This window comes from Phoenix dactylifera, chromosome 10, assembly GCF_051530095.1.
Source record: "Phoenix dactylifera cultivar Ajwa chromosome 10, Ajwa_hap1_PhDact_Kaust_v1.1, whole genome shotgun sequence".
NCBI lineage: Eukaryota > Viridiplantae > Streptophyta > Magnoliopsida > Arecales > Arecaceae > Phoenix > Phoenix dactylifera.
Window position 1 is genome coordinate 32433906 of NC_143199.1, and position 16689 is coordinate 32450594.

Sequence of the window (16689 nt, forward strand, 5' to 3'; positions counted from 1 at the left end):
TATCTCAGACCAGCATCATAACAGGGGAAAATGTAATGTTATGGTTGACATCCATTTCGTGCTAGAACTTTTCATGTGCGCATAATAATTGCATGACATTGCCCTTATAATATTAGAAATTATTTTTGATTAAAATAAATTAGCTTTAGTTGAAACAAAGACTTCTCAAATTAGAAGTGATGAAACCGGAACTGTGTTTTTTTTTTTTTTTTTTGCTTAAAAAAAAGAGGTAGGGGGGAGGAAGGGACAAGCCCATCCCCGCCTAGCAGCCCCCACTGGGCCCCGTCCCGCCAGGAGAATGTTCGATGCGGGCAGAAATGGCCGTGTGTTGGGCACCCCGACCGGTTTTACTCATACCCTTCCCACCCGTGGACCCGGCTCAGCTACTGCTCTGAGCTCTGGCTCGAGTCCCACGTGTGAGTACGTCACACCCGGCACCACCCCGGCTACTAGCGGTTCAAGAGCGGTCCTACACCACAAGTCCAAGCAGTGGCCAAAGTAGTGAGCTCCAGTCCACAATTTAATCGTCGCCGTAGCGATTCGAATTTGGAATCTTGTGATTAGAATTGCTGCCCAGTACCACTAGGCTACCATCTTGGTGGCAACCGGAACTGTGTTTGCTAATGAAATCAATGACTTGGACCTGACAAATGTTTTGAACCTTTGACTGTGACAGAAGCACAGCATGCATGAAAAAATTGGACTAGGCCACTAGCCGATTCCAGTAGCACAAGTAGATATATAGCCAAGACGAGGAAAATAAATGTAAAGAAATAAGGCAACTTGCGATCGACAAATTTTTATTTATCATGTTTATAATCTTATCTTGATGAAAGATCACGTCTGTAGAGCGACACTTATTCTTCAAATTTATTAACTTCGAATATATTCCTTATGGAATAAACTATTAATAAACTTTTTGTCTCTCTCTCTCTCTCTATATATATATGTAATGCGACCTTCCATTATTAAAACTCGGTGGTGCGCTATGCCTATGACCGGCGGATTAAAATACTCTCTTTCCTCGTTCCCAACCTCAGATCTGCTTGCACTCTCTCTCTCTCCTCCTACAGCTCCCGTGCTTGCTTTACCTTAGCGCCTCCCTCGATCTAGGGTTTTGGTTGTCGCTTATCGGATCGAGATCCGGTCCAGATCTCATCACGGTGAGCAAGATTGTAGGGTCTCAGTTTCAATCGATTTCCGTTTCGATGATTTCACTGGTGAAATCTATTTCGTTTTGATGGTTTCTGTCGTGGGAAATATGAGGCACTTAGCTTGGCTGATGGGTCTGTGAATCATCTCGCTTCTATTTCCATTCGTGAGAGATTTTTTCACCAAATGTTTACGGTTTTTTAGGAAAAATAGTCGTGGTTTTTGAATTTGGGAAAAAGTGCATGTTACGGTTCTTTAAATTCGGAATTTTTATTTTTAAAATACTTTTTTTTGGGATTTATATTACTGTTATTTGGAATTACCTTGACATGGACTCTTGGGGCGCTGGGCGGAGAATTTATTGCTTCTGGATAGTTCGCTCTTAGCGTGATTTCGCTTCATAGGATAGCTTGGCAATGATATGAAATTGGTACTGATAAATCTTCTAGTAGCTTATCCTTGATTTTTTTTATTATTGTTTTGGCTAACAAACAACGTGGGTTAGTAAATGGCTGTTTTGATTTATAGACATTTTGATCTAAGTTTGTTTGGCCAATGAATCGCGTGGATTTCATCAGTATTTCATGAGATTCTCTCGATCTCGCGAATGTCAAGCAGTGAACATCAGTAATTTTTAGTTCTTTTCCCCCCTCTATCTTTAGATTGTGTGCTGAATCTTTCAGATCTATGCCCTCAGTTCTTTTCCTGATTGATTACCTGGATGTATTTTTACCCGCCCTCTCCTATTGGTATTGAAGGCTGTTGGCATGGTTAAATTCTGATAAGTGATTAGAAATTTATGGTTGATGACTGATAGTAAATATCTTCGATGTTTCCAGGTTTTGTTTCCACCTGTCTGCTTCAGGGTCAATTTTTGCAGATTTTCTGTCATTTCTCTTTAAAAGATTAGGATCTCTTATCGAGAAGGAAAGGCAGTACAAGTTAGTTACGGCATTGACTGAAGTTTTGCTGTAAGGGTTGTAGTTTTTTGTGAGATCTTAATTTATTTTATCACAGGTTGGTGTTATATGATCCTTTGAATGCTGTTGTAGAAGAGGACTATAATAGATTTTGTTTGCTAACGTCATGAGGGGGAGAGCAGATGGAGGTCAAAAGAAACACTTGGTCCCGTCGTTGTGTCTTATGGTGCTCATTTTAGGTTTTTTGTTCCTATATTATGGTTCTTTCTTCGGTCCTCGGGGGCAGCATACTAGCTCTGCTTTAGAGTATGGTAGTAGATTCTCAAGATCAATTGGTTGGAGTAGTGATGATAGTGGAGAGGTTGGCAAATCAGATGAGTCCATTTTTGTGCTGGAAGATGGGGATGGCAGTCTTGTACCCAAGAGCTTTCCAGTAAGTGTTTGTTGAATTAGTTGTTTCTGTTTACAATCATTGACTATCATGTTTACTGAATTTAGTCGTTTTTGTTTTGCCAATGAAGATCTGCGACGATCGGCATTCAGAGTTGATTCCCTGCCTAGACAGAAATCTTATTTATCAAACACGACTAAAGTTGGATCTATCTTTAATGGAACATTATGAGAGGCACTGCCCCCAGCCTGAGAGGCGTTTCAATTGCTTGATCCCTCCACCACCGGGTTATAAGGTCAGCTAGTGTGTACCTGAATGAAAATGCCCATGATATATGGTTACCTCACAGTTATTGTGTATTTTAAAACTTTTGCTGAATGCGTTATTACTTGTGTTATAGATTCCAATCAAGTGGCCAAAAAGCCGAGATGAAGTGTGGAAGGTGAACATACCTCACACTCACCTTGCACACGAGAAGTCTGACCAGAACTGGATGGTTGTCAAAGGTGACAAGATTGCATTTCCTGGAGGTGGAACTCATTTTCATTATGGAGCTGATAAGTATATAGCATCACTTGCAAATGTAAGTTTGGTTTGCATACACTATTAAGAAACTTAATATGGGAAGCTAACACTTTTCTGGCATTTTACTATATCCTAATTCTAATCATAACTTTTTATATATATATTCTAAAGTTGCTTGTCTATAATCTAGGATTGTTAAATCTTCTAATTACTGGCCAGTGCATTTTTCATGTTTGCTGTGCATTTATTCCTTTATCGTATGCTTTCATTGGATGACAAAATGAACAAACTTGTTCCTGGTTGAATTGACAGATGCTTAACTTCACAAATAATAATTTGAATAATGAGGGAAGAATCCGGACGGTCCTTGATGTTGGTTGTGGAGTTGCAAGTTTTGGAGGATATCTTCTTTCCTCAAATATTGTAGCAATGTCTTTAGCGCCAAATGATGTTCATCAAAACCAGATTCAATTTGCTTTGGAGAGAGGAATTCCCGCATACCTTGGTGTGTTAGGGACGAAGAGACTTCCTTACCCTAGCAGATCATTTGAACTTGCTCACTGTTCTCGATGTAGAATTGATTGGCTTCAAAGGGATGGGATCCTTCTACTTGAGTTAGATAGGCTGCTTAGGCCAGGTGGTTATTTTGCCTATTCATCTCCTGAAGCATATGCTCAGGATGAAGAGGATCTTAGAATATGGAAAGCAATGAGTGCACTGGTTGAACGAATGTGTTGGAAAGTTGCTGCCAAAAGAAACCAGACAGTTATATGGGTCAAACCTTTGACAAATGACTGTTACATGAACAGAGCACCGGGCACGAGACCTCCTTTATGCAGATCTGATGATGATGCAGATGCTGTTTGGGGTGTCCCAATGCAGGCTTGTATCACTCCTTACTCTGACCGTGAGTATCCTGGCATTTTTCACCGCTTGTGATTATTTCTTTCTTTCTTCATGCTACAGAAGTCATTGGATTTTACCAAGCTTATTTTACCATTTCTGAATATTTGGGATTGCTTGTGACTATTATGCAGCTAGGCTTTTTGGTGTGCTTGTTGAGTTCTTATTTGAGAAATCTAGCTATGTAAGAAACTATTTAGAGTAATTGTTGTGATCATGGCCATATTGTGGAAAAATCTGTTCATGAATTTTTTATGCCGGGTTAATCATTATTGTGCTCATCTCTGCTAATATGGACTTATGGTTTCTCTTTTGACCTAATTTAAGTTTTTTCATTTTGGTATGTTATATGCCAAGTGTACAACCATATGAATCCAGTCAATTATATATGGACTAGAGATGTGCTATGATGATTCCCTCTTCATTTGATTGGATATGTTTTGCCCTATATAAACCATAGAACATCTTATTTTGTACATGCAGATTGTAGTTATGCACTTTCAGATTCGTGTGACCTCAGTCTCTTTTTCTATTAGCAGTAGGGGCATGCAGCAGGTGGGGGGTGGGGAATAGGATTATTACTTATTAAACTGTTTTGATTTGTTTTATAATGTGCCTCTGATTGTCTGATTTCGAGTTTAGTCATTTTGAAAGTTGGCCAGCATTATCCAGAAATGCTATCAATGTTGTTTAAATAGAGGACCGCGAAACTACACTTGCTGTTTGTTTGCAAGTTTAAGGACTTTAATTGTTATGGCAACAATGTTTACTGGTTGTATAATGTATGCATGGGAGAACCGCTATGAGACCACTATGCCTTGTGTTGATTCACAAAAGTTGTGCGTGTATCTTGACAAACATGCACTATATTCTGTTGTATGCAACCAAGGGGAGCCAAATCTTTTTTCCATTTTATATTCCTTTTGAAGTAATGGTAGGAGGACCATGTTGAACAACACTTTGGAAAACAATCCCAAGATTCGAACACAGACTTTCCACCAATTGAAGAGGACTGCAACTATTGGGCTGTTGCCTTTTTTACAAGAGGAAGCAAATATTGTATTAGTCATTAACAATTTCAACACCTTTGGTGGTGAAAAAGGTTTTAGAAATTTGATGCCTCATCTTCATGGAAAGAATTTGTGGTGTTTGTTGCCTTGTTCTACTGGACTGCCGTATGTGTCAACAGAGCTCTTTTTGCTCTGAATATTCTAAGCGGCATACAAGATATTCATGTTATTGATGAAAATCTTAGATGTCCACTATGTGGACCCATTGTTTTATTTTTGAAAAAAATACTCATCTTATCGCCCTTCAGAAATTTTGAAATTAAAATTTGTGGTAACTTCCAAAATATTTTCGTTTTTGCAGAGAGCCATAGAGATAAGGGGAGTGGATTGGCTCCTTGGCCAGCTCGCTTAACTACACCTCCTCCCCGCCTTGCTGATCTTGGTATTTCCAGTGAGACATTTGAAAAGGACATGGTAACAGAACAAGCATTTCTGCTCTTTATGTTTTTCTTTGTGGTTGTCTTTTGATGCCAGTTAGCGCAAGCATACAATTAATATACAGAGTTACAGATGATCATTGGTATAGCAGAGTTTGGTTTCTCATATTTGCTCATATACTGCAGGAGATTTGGCAAGAGAGGGTTGAGAGTTATTGGAGCCTATTGAGTCCAAAAATACGACCAAACAGTCTGAGGAACTTAATGGACATGAAGACAAATATGGGATCATTTGCAGCTGCCCTCAGAGACAAAGATGTTTGGGTTATGAATGTTGTACCAGAAGATGGACCAAATACCCTCAAGATAATTTATGATAGAGGCCTAATAGGCACCCTGCATGATTGGTAAGCAGCTGTCTAATTTATATGCACCTAAGTTCTGAAATCTAGAATTGTGCCTCTATTTCACTAAATGGGACTTTTACTTAATCCACTTATTGCCACTTCTCAGTCGTGTGCAGAATGAGGCAGTGGTATAGGTTTTCATGAAAAGCAAAGATCAATATTGGTGGTTAGCCAATTAATTATTGTTGCATCGTGCATTTATGGTCCTAGGACTATTTGAGTAGATTAACTTCTAGGGCAACCTTGTTTTGATGATTTGCCAAAATAGATGGGTTGCCCAATAATTTCTTAACTCCTAAATTGTGTTATGTGCTTGTAACTAAAATAAGTTCTGATAAGGTTTACATCATGCTGTTTCTAATTTGGTATGGTATCTGTCATTAATGAAGTTCAATATTATTTCAATATCTAGTGTTAAAGCATCAGGCAAAATTTTAAACTTAGGAGGTAAATAGCAAGTTATACCCCATCGAGTTGAGTTCTCTTGTTGGATTTTACCTTTGGTTTCTATCTATTGCCATGTTCTTTGATGTTGAAAAAATGCCTGCTGACCATTATCCATCTCTTTTTTCAATAATACCCCCTCCAGCTGAAATTGAAGTCCTCTTCTTTGAGGTTGTGGCCAAACCTGCACTACATTGTCAGTCCATCTCAAACTGGTTCTACCTTATCAAAGGTTCTTGTTGATCGCACTAGCACCTTTTTCCATTTTAGTAATAGAACCATAAAAGAAATCTGTCTCTCTCTGTCTCTCTCTGCGCGCGCGCGCTTTCCTGTTTTACAGAGACACGTCTCGGTAGTTTCAGGGTAAGCCTCTATAGGGAGACAGGAAAGTTTGATGGTTGATATCAACAGGTTTATAGTTAGTTTTCCTGGAGAAATTTAGCATACAGTAGGATCTATGTTACTTATGCTGATATATACCGTCTCGGTCAAGATAGAAGCCAATATCGAGCCCTGCGGGCAAATGCTATCTTATAGTTCTGCAAATTTGGGTTTTAATGATTAATCTCAAATTTGACAGGTGTGAGGCATTCTCAACATACCCTCGTACTTATGATCTCCTACATGCTTGGACTGTCTTCGCTGACATAGAGAAAAAAGGTTGCAGCGCCGAAGACCTGCTTCTTGAGATGGACCGAATGCTCAGGCCAACTGGTTTCATAATTTTCCGAGACAGGAGGCCAATCATTGAGTTCATCAAAAAGTTTTTAACAGCATTGCAATGGGAATCAGTTGCTGTGGTGGATGCTGAGCCAAACTTGGATTCAGAAGATGGTGAGATGGTATTTGTTATCCAAAAAAAGATGTGGCTGGTAGATGACAGCCTCAATGATTCAGCATAAAAGTCCTTAAATAGCTTTGACCTCCTTTGTTTCTCTGTTCGTTTGTGCAGTTGGGCCAAAAAAATGATTGGCCTGAGTGCACGAAAAAGGTCCACGAGGAGTGAGTGGTTTACTTTCCCCTGTTTCTAACTGTAGGCCTGGTTGTTGAGTCCGTAAGCCTAGTTCAGCGTTATGCGATACATTCTTGTCTATTTTTTTTCATTCTGAAAAGCAGTCCTTTTTTTCATCTAATAAAGGTGCTCAAAACATTCCTTTTAGATGGATCTGAAAACGTATACAGGTGGAGGCACAACTGTAGGGTATGTGGCTACTTTGGTATGCCTAGAAATGAATGTACAGCCTCTGCTTGCGAACTTTGTTCTGCTATCTTTGGCATTTAGTCTCATCCGAGCATACTGGCTTTGATTTCATTACTGGCTTTGATTTCATATCACCTATGCCAGCTTTTATTCTCTTTTCTTCGTGCCCACAAGCTGATACCATCTGCATCAAGGAGGTACTTGATAATTCCCTAGATCATGAAGGATTGCCGATCTATGGAAATGGCTGTGTCCACGCTGTCGACTAAGCTGGCATCTGCTTCCGTATTACATACGCGCACACACGCACACACCGTTCGAGAGTTTGGCGACGTGTATGAGACGTAATCACATTATATATATGATAGACCCATTTATTCTATTTATATTTTCTGTGACCAACGGCTGCTTCGTATTTCAATAAAAAACAAATTAACGTTCTCTCCTCACAAACATCTCTCTTAAGCACGACTCGTGTAAGAGCCACCCTTCGTTATGCAAGATCACAGCCATCCATGTTCCATCAAACAAGATCACAACCAGCTATGCTCCATCATGCAAGACCACAGCCGTCCGTGCTTCTCGCATGCCAAAGTTCCTGCCAGGGTCCTACCGTGGATCGAAGGTCGTTCTTTCGGTGCTTGGTTGGCGGAGATATTTGAAGAGCTCCTTGAATGGCACGACCAGGAAGATATTACGAAACATGGTTACTCCTGGAAAGCATTTTAAAAGCATTTTAAAGGCGTGCTGGGTATCAAATCTTTTCGAGCTTAAGCAAATATGGGGCCATCACCGCAAGACCTAACATCACACTGGACTAGCTAAAATATATATCAGAACAAAAGGAATCATATGAACAAGGTTACACAAGAATCCCACTGCCATATTTTCAAAGTGAGACTAACATGTACATCATCGCATGCTCTAAAACCCAGCTCACCATTCAATTTCGAAAAAAAAAATCTTCATAAATATCAGAGGACCAGAGATGGCAATTCCTTGTAAATAATGGTACTACTTCGAACTCCGACCTTCATGAGAGGCCATATTTCAGGAAAAGAAAAAGCTAGTTTTTGAGTCAGACCATCATACATGGGGCTTTTGCTTCTTAATGACAAAAGGGAACTATAGCGTGCATGGTTTGTTCATCATGCATCAGTCACAATCCAGGCTTGCGATGCTCTGCTCCAACAAATTTCTTCACACTAATGCAAACAAAATGAAGTTAGATATTTTGCAGCAATCCAAGTTCACCAATATAGCAATAAATGCAAATAAATTGAGAAGCAAACACATAGCAGCCCTAACATACTAGTTCCTATTATTCAACTTATTTACAAGAGGACCCCAACATTCTATCACCTTGTCTCCTCTCTGCACTCTCGCACACATGTTCTATAAAGTTGTATTGCACTGGTAAGCATTTATATGTTATAGCCCAGTAAAAATGCCAGGAACGTCGCCATGTTTTGTATTGCATGGGTTGATATTCAATGGGGGCATACCAGCACGTTACTCTTGTCAGCAATGCAATTGTGTGCAATGATTCTGCCTCCTTTGTTGCATTGAAGGCATTGGCTAGAAGACCAAAATGTTTCCATGACTACCAACCTATGCTAACACAAAATATAACAGCATTCTGGTTCATTTAAGTAAAATGCAACTTCAAATTAAAGCGACTAGACAAGAGATGAGTGATCATTAGCATTTGGATTGCCCCCCAAGAGAGGAAGAGACTTATTTGAAGTATATTATCGAGAATGTCTCCATAGCATAGAGAAAGAGCATCTAAAGCTATTTCAATCTGTATCATTTGTTATTTCTCCCTCCTAGCAGCTGACCTCTGACCTCGATACTGAGGCAGTCGAAGATCTCCTTTAGAAAACAAAGCACCCCCTCACACAAAAAAAAGGGAATCCCAGCAATGCATGATTTAACTTTCATATCTAGAGCAGTTGTACCATTTGGCATCAGATAGAAACCACAGGAACACAGTTTTCAGAGTTGACAATGACGATCAGCAAGCAACCTTCAGTGAGGAGAAAACAAGAGAAAATCTTATTATTATCCAAGTTCTCTGGCTCAAAAAAAAATCTACTTAATTTGTTACTCTTCAATTTGCATGATCATTTTCAGGAAGTCTCAGCAATATAGGAGGAACAAGCAACAGAATTAGAAGTGAAGAGGCTAGTGATGCTTAATGGGCTAGCAAAGCAACTTACCGCTTGTTACTGGGTAATTATTTGGTGAGAACCTTCAAGCTTCATTTGTGCAGGATACTTTTCTTTGGCAGTTTGGGCTTCTTCTGAATGTGGTTCTGAACAAAGCACAGGAGGTAATTAACGGTAGCACAAACACAAAGGGAGCATTAAAAAAAGTAATAGTTCAGCAGGATACCTTTTGCCTTTCTAAAGCTTCAACATCTGTCCTCTCTTTCCAAATGCTCTTACGCAATTTGATAGGTCGATTTCCAACATATTTACCTAATATGGTTGTGGTGGGGAGAAGAGCCATGTAAGATAATGAAAGAAAATAAAAATATGATTTTTCCTAAACAGAAGCATGTTATATGAAGATTGTACGACTTAAAAGAGGATATAAGTATTCTTTCAAAAAAAAAAAAAGGACAAAGTATGTACCATTCATCTCTTTTAGTGCAGCTGCAAGGTCTGAAGGGTTTCCAAAACTAACAAATCCAAAACCCCTTGTTTTTCCAGTCCTCTTGTCTCTTACTACCTAGAAGCAAAACATTTCAACTGATAAGAGTCTTCATCATTAAAATTAAAATAAAAACTGCATTTATCTGCAAAAAATAAGGCCACTATATGATCTGCAATACTGCCTCAGAGGCTGGTTAGCAGCTGTAAACAATGTATGTTTTTTTTTCTTCAGGCTATAAGACACTGGTCATTCCAATCACTACGGCTCTAAAACTGAATTCACTGTTAATAGACTGCATCTAATACAACCTAATCTTCAATGCCATTCAGAACCTAAAGGAAGTAAGCTCACTGATTGCACTCAGAATTACCATGATTCTGTTGTAAAAGTTGGAAACCTCAAGATAAAGCTGAACATTAATCAAACTAGGGTGTCGCTTACGGTTTCCTGTGAAAGAAACTCTTGCACAGCCATTAAACAGATTGAATATTGAATTGAGAGATTTTTAAGCATGGATGGCTGTGATCATTTACATAATGAGATAAGCCCCCGAATTTGACTTGTGCAATTTCATGTTTCCCCCTTGTAAACAGAGAGTAAGAATTAAACCAGAAAAGGTGTATTTCTCAAAAAAGGGAGTTTTAAGAGACACATGGACAGTGAAAATGTGTGGAGTCAGACATTCAGGTAATGAATTTGTGCTATAGTGTTAGACATAGATTGAATAGAAACTCACTCTTGCCATGTTGAAGGAGGGGAACCTTGAGAATGCTTTTGAAAGAACATCATCATTGACTTCGTTGCCCAGATCTCCACAAAATAAACGAAAATCATCTGCAAAATATCTAAGAATGAGTGCACTTTGCACCTCTTTCATAGAAACTGATGCCAAACATCAATTTATGACAGGTAAACGTCTATTGGCAAGTGGAGGAATAAGCAAGTATTATGGGAAAGCAACTAAACTGGACACTATTACCTATAGTCAGACTAAAGTATGATATCCCTAAAAGGTTTTGATACATTCAGAAAGTATAACACATTAGCTTCAAATACATAAAATAATGTCCTTTAGTATATACATTTTATATGCAAATGTGATAGTTGTATTTAATGCTTTACACTGGATCTGGTTAAAATCAAGTTTGACAGAAGCCTAATAAACTCAAGCAAGAAGGGCTAGTCCAGGTCCAAAAGTTTTGAGAATAAAAGTGAAGGACCTATTTTTGTGATCGTCTATATTATGTCAACCACCTTGCATCTTTCCTAGATTGATCCAAAAAATCCCTTGACCTAATCTGCATAAAAGAAAAGCAACTTATATAAGCATGCAATGGACAAACTTACACACCAGCAAGTTTCACTTCATACCAAAATCTTCCAAAGTTCAAATGCCATGAACTTGAAAAAAAAGATGAAGAAGCTATTGTACATGCACATATACAAGTTTCACTTCTGAAAAAAAAAAATGTCCTTCAGCGAAAAGCCCTATTACAGTAACTAGCCCCATAAGGTAGGATAAATTTCCACAATCTGAACAACTCACCATGTCTTTCATAAAAAAATAAGCTTAAATTTATCATACAGACAGTATGGCATATTCAAAACAATAATTGAAATATTAATCTAAAGACAATAGTAAAAAATGTCAGATCGATACGAGCATACGACTCTTAGCAGCTTGCATTTACTTATACATCCAAAAATCTAGATTGGTGGCAAATAATTAAATTGTCATCCATCCTATAATGAGCACATTAACACATGAAATTTAGCCATACCACAACCTCAATATATGTTTGATAACTGAAGCCACTAACAATTACCAAAGTGAGAATTCATATATATCAAAAGAATCACAATCAAATATATAAATAAAGTGAGTTGCTGAACATACTCTCTGGCCATTCCGCCAATGTTGGATCCTCCCAACTTTGTCCAGCTGCCTTACGAGGTATTGCTCTCTTTTTTGTTTCAGCTTTATGCTCAACTTCACTACTTGCAAGAGCAGCTTTCACACTTTCTAGAGCCTCTGGTGTGATAGTCTGTGCATCCCGCTGGAAAAGTTGTTGTGCCTATAAATATAAAGTTTATAGTCATGCAAATCTGTGAGGTAAAATATGAAACATAAGTTCTTCCTTGAGAACAAAATATGCAACAAATATATAAGATAACAAGTATTAATGATAATCACAATTTTTCCATCCACTGATATTTGTCAAGTTTTTACATTGAAGAAAAGCCTAACATCATTAGTCAAACTCAAATAGACTCATAGTTGATTTCTAATTACCTATAATTATGCCGAATACACCAATCACGTCCCTCATCCAAGTCCCATTTATTATACTACAAAATCAACAAAGCATTAAAAATCTGGTCATATGTGAACATGGACATTTTGCATCTTTACATTTTCTCCCAAAAATATTGTAACTAGCAATTCGATTATAAAGCCAGGGGTCCGCAAAATTCTATTGACAGATGAAGCTCTAGTATCATAATTTTGATGACTTATTAATCTTGTGGTTGTGCCTCTAGATCGAACAGCATAGGATACCTCTCTAGCTTTAGCTTTGTGATCACACGGACTTACAAGCCAAGCTGCACTTTTAATTGGATGGTATTGTAAAGATTTGGTACAATTGGTATATCTTTCTTGAAAACGCGACCAAACTTCTACTAGGAAGACCGAAGATCACAACTTTTCCCTCAATTACCTACATCTTCCACCTGGTTTCTTCGTAAAATCTCTTCAATTTAAATATTTCACATGAATTATCAGCATCAAAACAATAAAATTCGAAAACGTTATCAAATGCAACATATTTTCAACAATTCGAAACGGAAATATAGAAGACAAGAAGCCGAAGAACTGACCTGCTGGTACTGTGGGAGCGAATAGACACCGGACACCACCGGAGCCGCGACAGGATACGCTGACGGGAAGGTCTGCGACACCGGCGGGATCTTGACCGGAGGAGGGATCTGGGGCGGCGCGAGGTAGGGTTGCTGCATCGTGGGATCGGGGTTCTGAAGATGGAACGGGAGAGGGAAGTATGAAGAGGCCGGAAATGAGTACTGGGACGATGCCGAGGGATTCGAATTCGACGTCGAAGCCGATTCCGTCGCCATGATCGCTTCCAAGAAAAGGGTAAAGGCTCCAAACTTGAGCACCAGAAACCCTAGATGGATCTGAAACCCTAGAGGGATTAGGGCTTTGCAAGGGTGTCGGAATTCTAGGGTTTGGAGCGGGTGGGGAGGGGCGCTTGGAGAGCCGATTTGGAGGGTGACAGATAGACGGGAGTTGAAGCCCGTACAAGCTGTGGGGGTCGGAGGAAGAAGAGGACGCGAGAGTCGGGGGAAAATGTCGGGCTACGCATAGATTATGTTCAAACCTAGAGGACTGATCTGTAAATATCAATGTAGCACTTAATTAATGTGAACACGAAAATTTTTACCAACACTGGTTCTAATTAAGCTGTCATTAAGATTTAAACTTTGTTGTTGGTATTATAATGTTGAAATGCAATGGCTTATGCGTAATTTAAATTTCAATGAGGAAGTTGCCACTGATTTTTTTTTTCTTTTCTTTTTTTTTCTTTGACGGGTTGTTCAGACAACATGTGTCCGAATACATCCAAGAAAGTCAAAATACATAATCTCACGAAGTACTAAAGGCAGCTCCCTCTCTCCTGCCCACAGGACGTATCCTGAGTGGTGGGCTGCATATGCAGCCACCCAGTCGGCCGCCCCATTGGCCTCTCTGAATACATGCGTGGCCTGAAAGGCCGCGCCATCCCTCACCATCATCCCGATGTCCCGGATCAGAGGGTGGTCTGCGCTCTCACCAATCGTTCCCTTCCGGATCCACCCAATAACTGTAGCCGAATCGCCCTCCAGGATGATCGAGCTAGCCCGCAGCACCTGCCGCGCGTGGCGAAGACCCGCCCAGGCAGCTCGCAACTCCGCCCCTGGGACTGATATGTCGAACAACTGGCAACCGCCTGCTGCCACTACCCTAGAATGAGGGTCCCGTATAACGAAACCTGCCCCGCCGCGCGTACCTCCATCCAACACCGACCCGTCAAAGTTGACCTTGAGGAAACTCGGGGGTGGGGGCTCCCAGGTGAAAAACACCGTCCGAGGAGCTGCCTGAGCAGAGAAGGAACCCCAGGTGTCCCGAGCTATCAAAGGTATATCTGAAGGGATGGTGAGTCTGGGCTCCATTGCCAATGCACGAGCAGACTCCGCAACAAATCTCGGCGACATCCTGCGCTCGCTGAAAATGCGAGCGTTCCTTGCCAGCCAGATCTGATGGGCTGTGCAGGTCGCTCTGATGGCCTCCTGATGTGTCCCGGGACTGGCCAGCCACTGTCGTATCATCTGAAGGAAGAATCTCCTCTCCCGCCACGCCACCTCCGGGATACCTGTCCACTGCCATGTCGCCCTCGCCCAGGTGCACCGAAATAGTACATGGTCCACAGACTCGTCTACGCCGCAAGCCCCGCACTCCGCAGGGATCCCCAAACCACGCCTCCTCAGCACTGCACTCGTCGGAAGGCGATCCCACATCACCTTCCACAAGAAGAGAGCTGCCCTCGGGTGGAGACCGGACCTCCATATCCAGGTGTAGTCCGGTCCCCGCTCATGCTCCTGCCGGATAGCTCGTGATAGATCACCCAACCTGACACTGGCCCTACATGAGGTGCCCCATACCCGGACGTCTGGCCCCTCGCATCCTGGTACTGGGAGGGAGCGAATCCTCTCAGCAAGGTGTACCCCGAACAACTGATGGAGTCTGATCTCATCCCACTCTGTCCTCCCTGGTGCTAGGAGGTCGCATACCCGGTGCCCCTCGGCTGCCTCAGTATCCACCATCGTCGGCCAGTATCTCAAAGGAAGGGTGTCCACCCATGGATCACAAATCACGTCGATGCTCCGTCCATCGCCTATCAGCCACCTGGTGTTAGCCAACACAGTCGGCAAATACCTCCCGATCTCCCGCCACATAAAAGAGGTTCGGCGGCCACTCCGTGCCACCTCAGGGACCCCTCGGCCATATCTGGCTGCCATCACCCGGCTCCAGAGCCCCTGTGGCTCCAACAGAAAACGGGCTGCGTGTCGAGCGACAAGGGCCTCACGCCTCTCCAAGAGGGACTGTACTCCCAGACCGCCCTCACTGATAGGAAGATAGACCTGCTCCCAGGCCACCAAATGTACCCCATGGCCCCCACCATGAGACCCCCACAAGAAACTCCTGAGGAGACGTTCAATCTTCAACAGGGTCATCTTTGGGATCACAGTGTTGGCCATAAGGTATACCGGCATGGATCCTAACACTGATCTGACTAGTTTTTTTTCTTCCAAGACATTTTATATTAACTAAAGCCGGCAAGCATATCAGCTCTGTCTAAAGCTTAAAATGTACCAAGTTTTATGTAGATAAAATGTCAACAAGGGGTTTCAAACTAATTAACTCTCAAGATATTTCATGTAAAGTGACATTTATTACTGGCTTCACATGAAACACTTATTTTAGGCTTAGACATAATAGAAGCTTTAAAGAGGGACTTATGAGTAGTTTTTCCCCAGGTTATTCCACATGAAATCCGCAAATATTGCCGGCTACGCATGCACTAAGTTAAGTTCCAACTAGAAGCTTCATAGTAAATTGTCTTTGTAAATTTTATGATATCAGACATAATTTAAGATTCGGAAAGAAACATATAAATCGTTTATCCTCACAATACGCAAAGCAACAAATCATCATTAACGTCATGTAAGGCTTTAACAAAAAAATTTATTGTAATTAGCTCTCAAGTAGGGGCTTATAAATAGTTTTATCTAGAATATAAAGTAATATAGGTAAAAAAAAAACGAGCCGACTTCATGAAGCTTCTACGTGCAAAATCTTTGTGCAATTTTATTAGGTCCAACTGGGGACTTATAAATAATTTTCTCTCAAGCATACTCGACAAACTTTAAATGGGCGAACATCTTTTATTGGGTGTAGGCGAGAACTGAACCCAAGTCTCCGGCATCAATACTACTTTAACCCAAGCACCAACTTGGTAGGGGCACCATGATTGACTGGATGCCTCCCGGGCATTCAGCCAGTCAAGTTGATGCGGGTGAGAAGCACATTAACTAGTAGGCCTACAATGCTGCTTACTATAAAGCCAGTTTCAGAATAGCATATAAATCTTTAATTGGATAAAATGATCCAAATGGAATGGCAGCATGTGATTTCTAATAAGGTCAAAGATCAAGCATTCCAACCCCCTAAGCAAGGGTTGCAAGATGTATGGATAGATGGGAGGGATGGAAGAAATAGAGGACAAGAGTACGGGGCAAATAAAAGATAAATTAAGAAGGAAGGAGAAGGAAAGAACTCTGTCACAAATGTGTGCTTGAAATCCACGCACCAAATATCATTGACAAAGAGGAGTCCCAGGAGGGTTGGGAGCACTGACCAATGTTTTGGACGAAAATGAGTAGAAGAGCAATGCTGATGAATAAAGAATAAAATAGAAGACACGCCGGAGGCAATGGGTGAAAGAGAGAGAGCCAAAGAGGAAGAGAGGAGAGCTCCCTAGGGTTTCTGGTTATGTCCACTGTGGACTGAACAAGAAGCA

At 40.9% G+C, this 16689-nt stretch overlaps 2 protein-coding genes across 5 annotated transcripts; one reads left to right on the plus strand and one right to left on the minus strand.

Annotated features, from left to right (window-relative positions):
* Positions 1–894: 894 nt before the first annotated feature.
* On the plus strand, positions 895–7447 carry LOC103706916 (putative methyltransferase PMT3). 3 transcript variants are annotated; one of them, XM_008791182.5, is made up of 9 exons: positions 895–1163; positions 1992–2093; positions 2170–2505; positions 2594–2758; positions 2864–3046; positions 3301–3895; positions 5263–5375; positions 5525–5745; positions 6770–7447. In XM_008791182.5, exons 3-9 carry the CDS (start codon positions 2239–2241, stop codon positions 7089–7091), a joined length of 1866 nt encoding a protein of 621 aa, XP_008789404.3. In that variant the 5' UTR covers positions 895–1163; positions 1992–2093; positions 2170–2238; the 3' UTR covers positions 7092–7447. The 3 variants fall into 3 exon arrangements, with proteins under 3 accessions (XP_008789404.3, XP_088562251.2, XP_008789405.3); XM_088706125.2 differs by having other exon boundaries at positions 971–1286; positions 1992–2505; XM_008791183.5 differs by lacking the exon at positions 1992–2093 and having other exon boundaries at positions 971–1163.
* Positions 7448–8203: 756 nt separating this feature from the next.
* On the minus strand, positions 8204–13451 carry LOC103706917 (uncharacterized). Of its 2 annotated transcripts, none has more exons than XM_008791184.6 (7): positions 12932–13451; positions 11949–12126; positions 10788–10885; positions 10030–10126; positions 9788–9873; positions 9613–9707; positions 8204–8595 (listed from the first exon to the last, which is right to left on the minus strand). In XM_008791184.6, exons 1-6 carry the CDS (start codon positions 13184–13186, stop codon positions 9654–9656), a joined length of 768 nt encoding a protein of 255 aa, XP_008789406.3. In that variant the 5' UTR covers positions 13187–13451; the 3' UTR covers positions 8204–8595; positions 9613–9653. The 2 variants fall into 2 exon arrangements, with proteins under 2 accessions (XP_008789406.3, XP_008789407.3); XM_008791185.6 differs by having other exon boundaries at positions 8204–9419.
* Positions 13452–16689: the final 3238 nt, after the last annotated feature.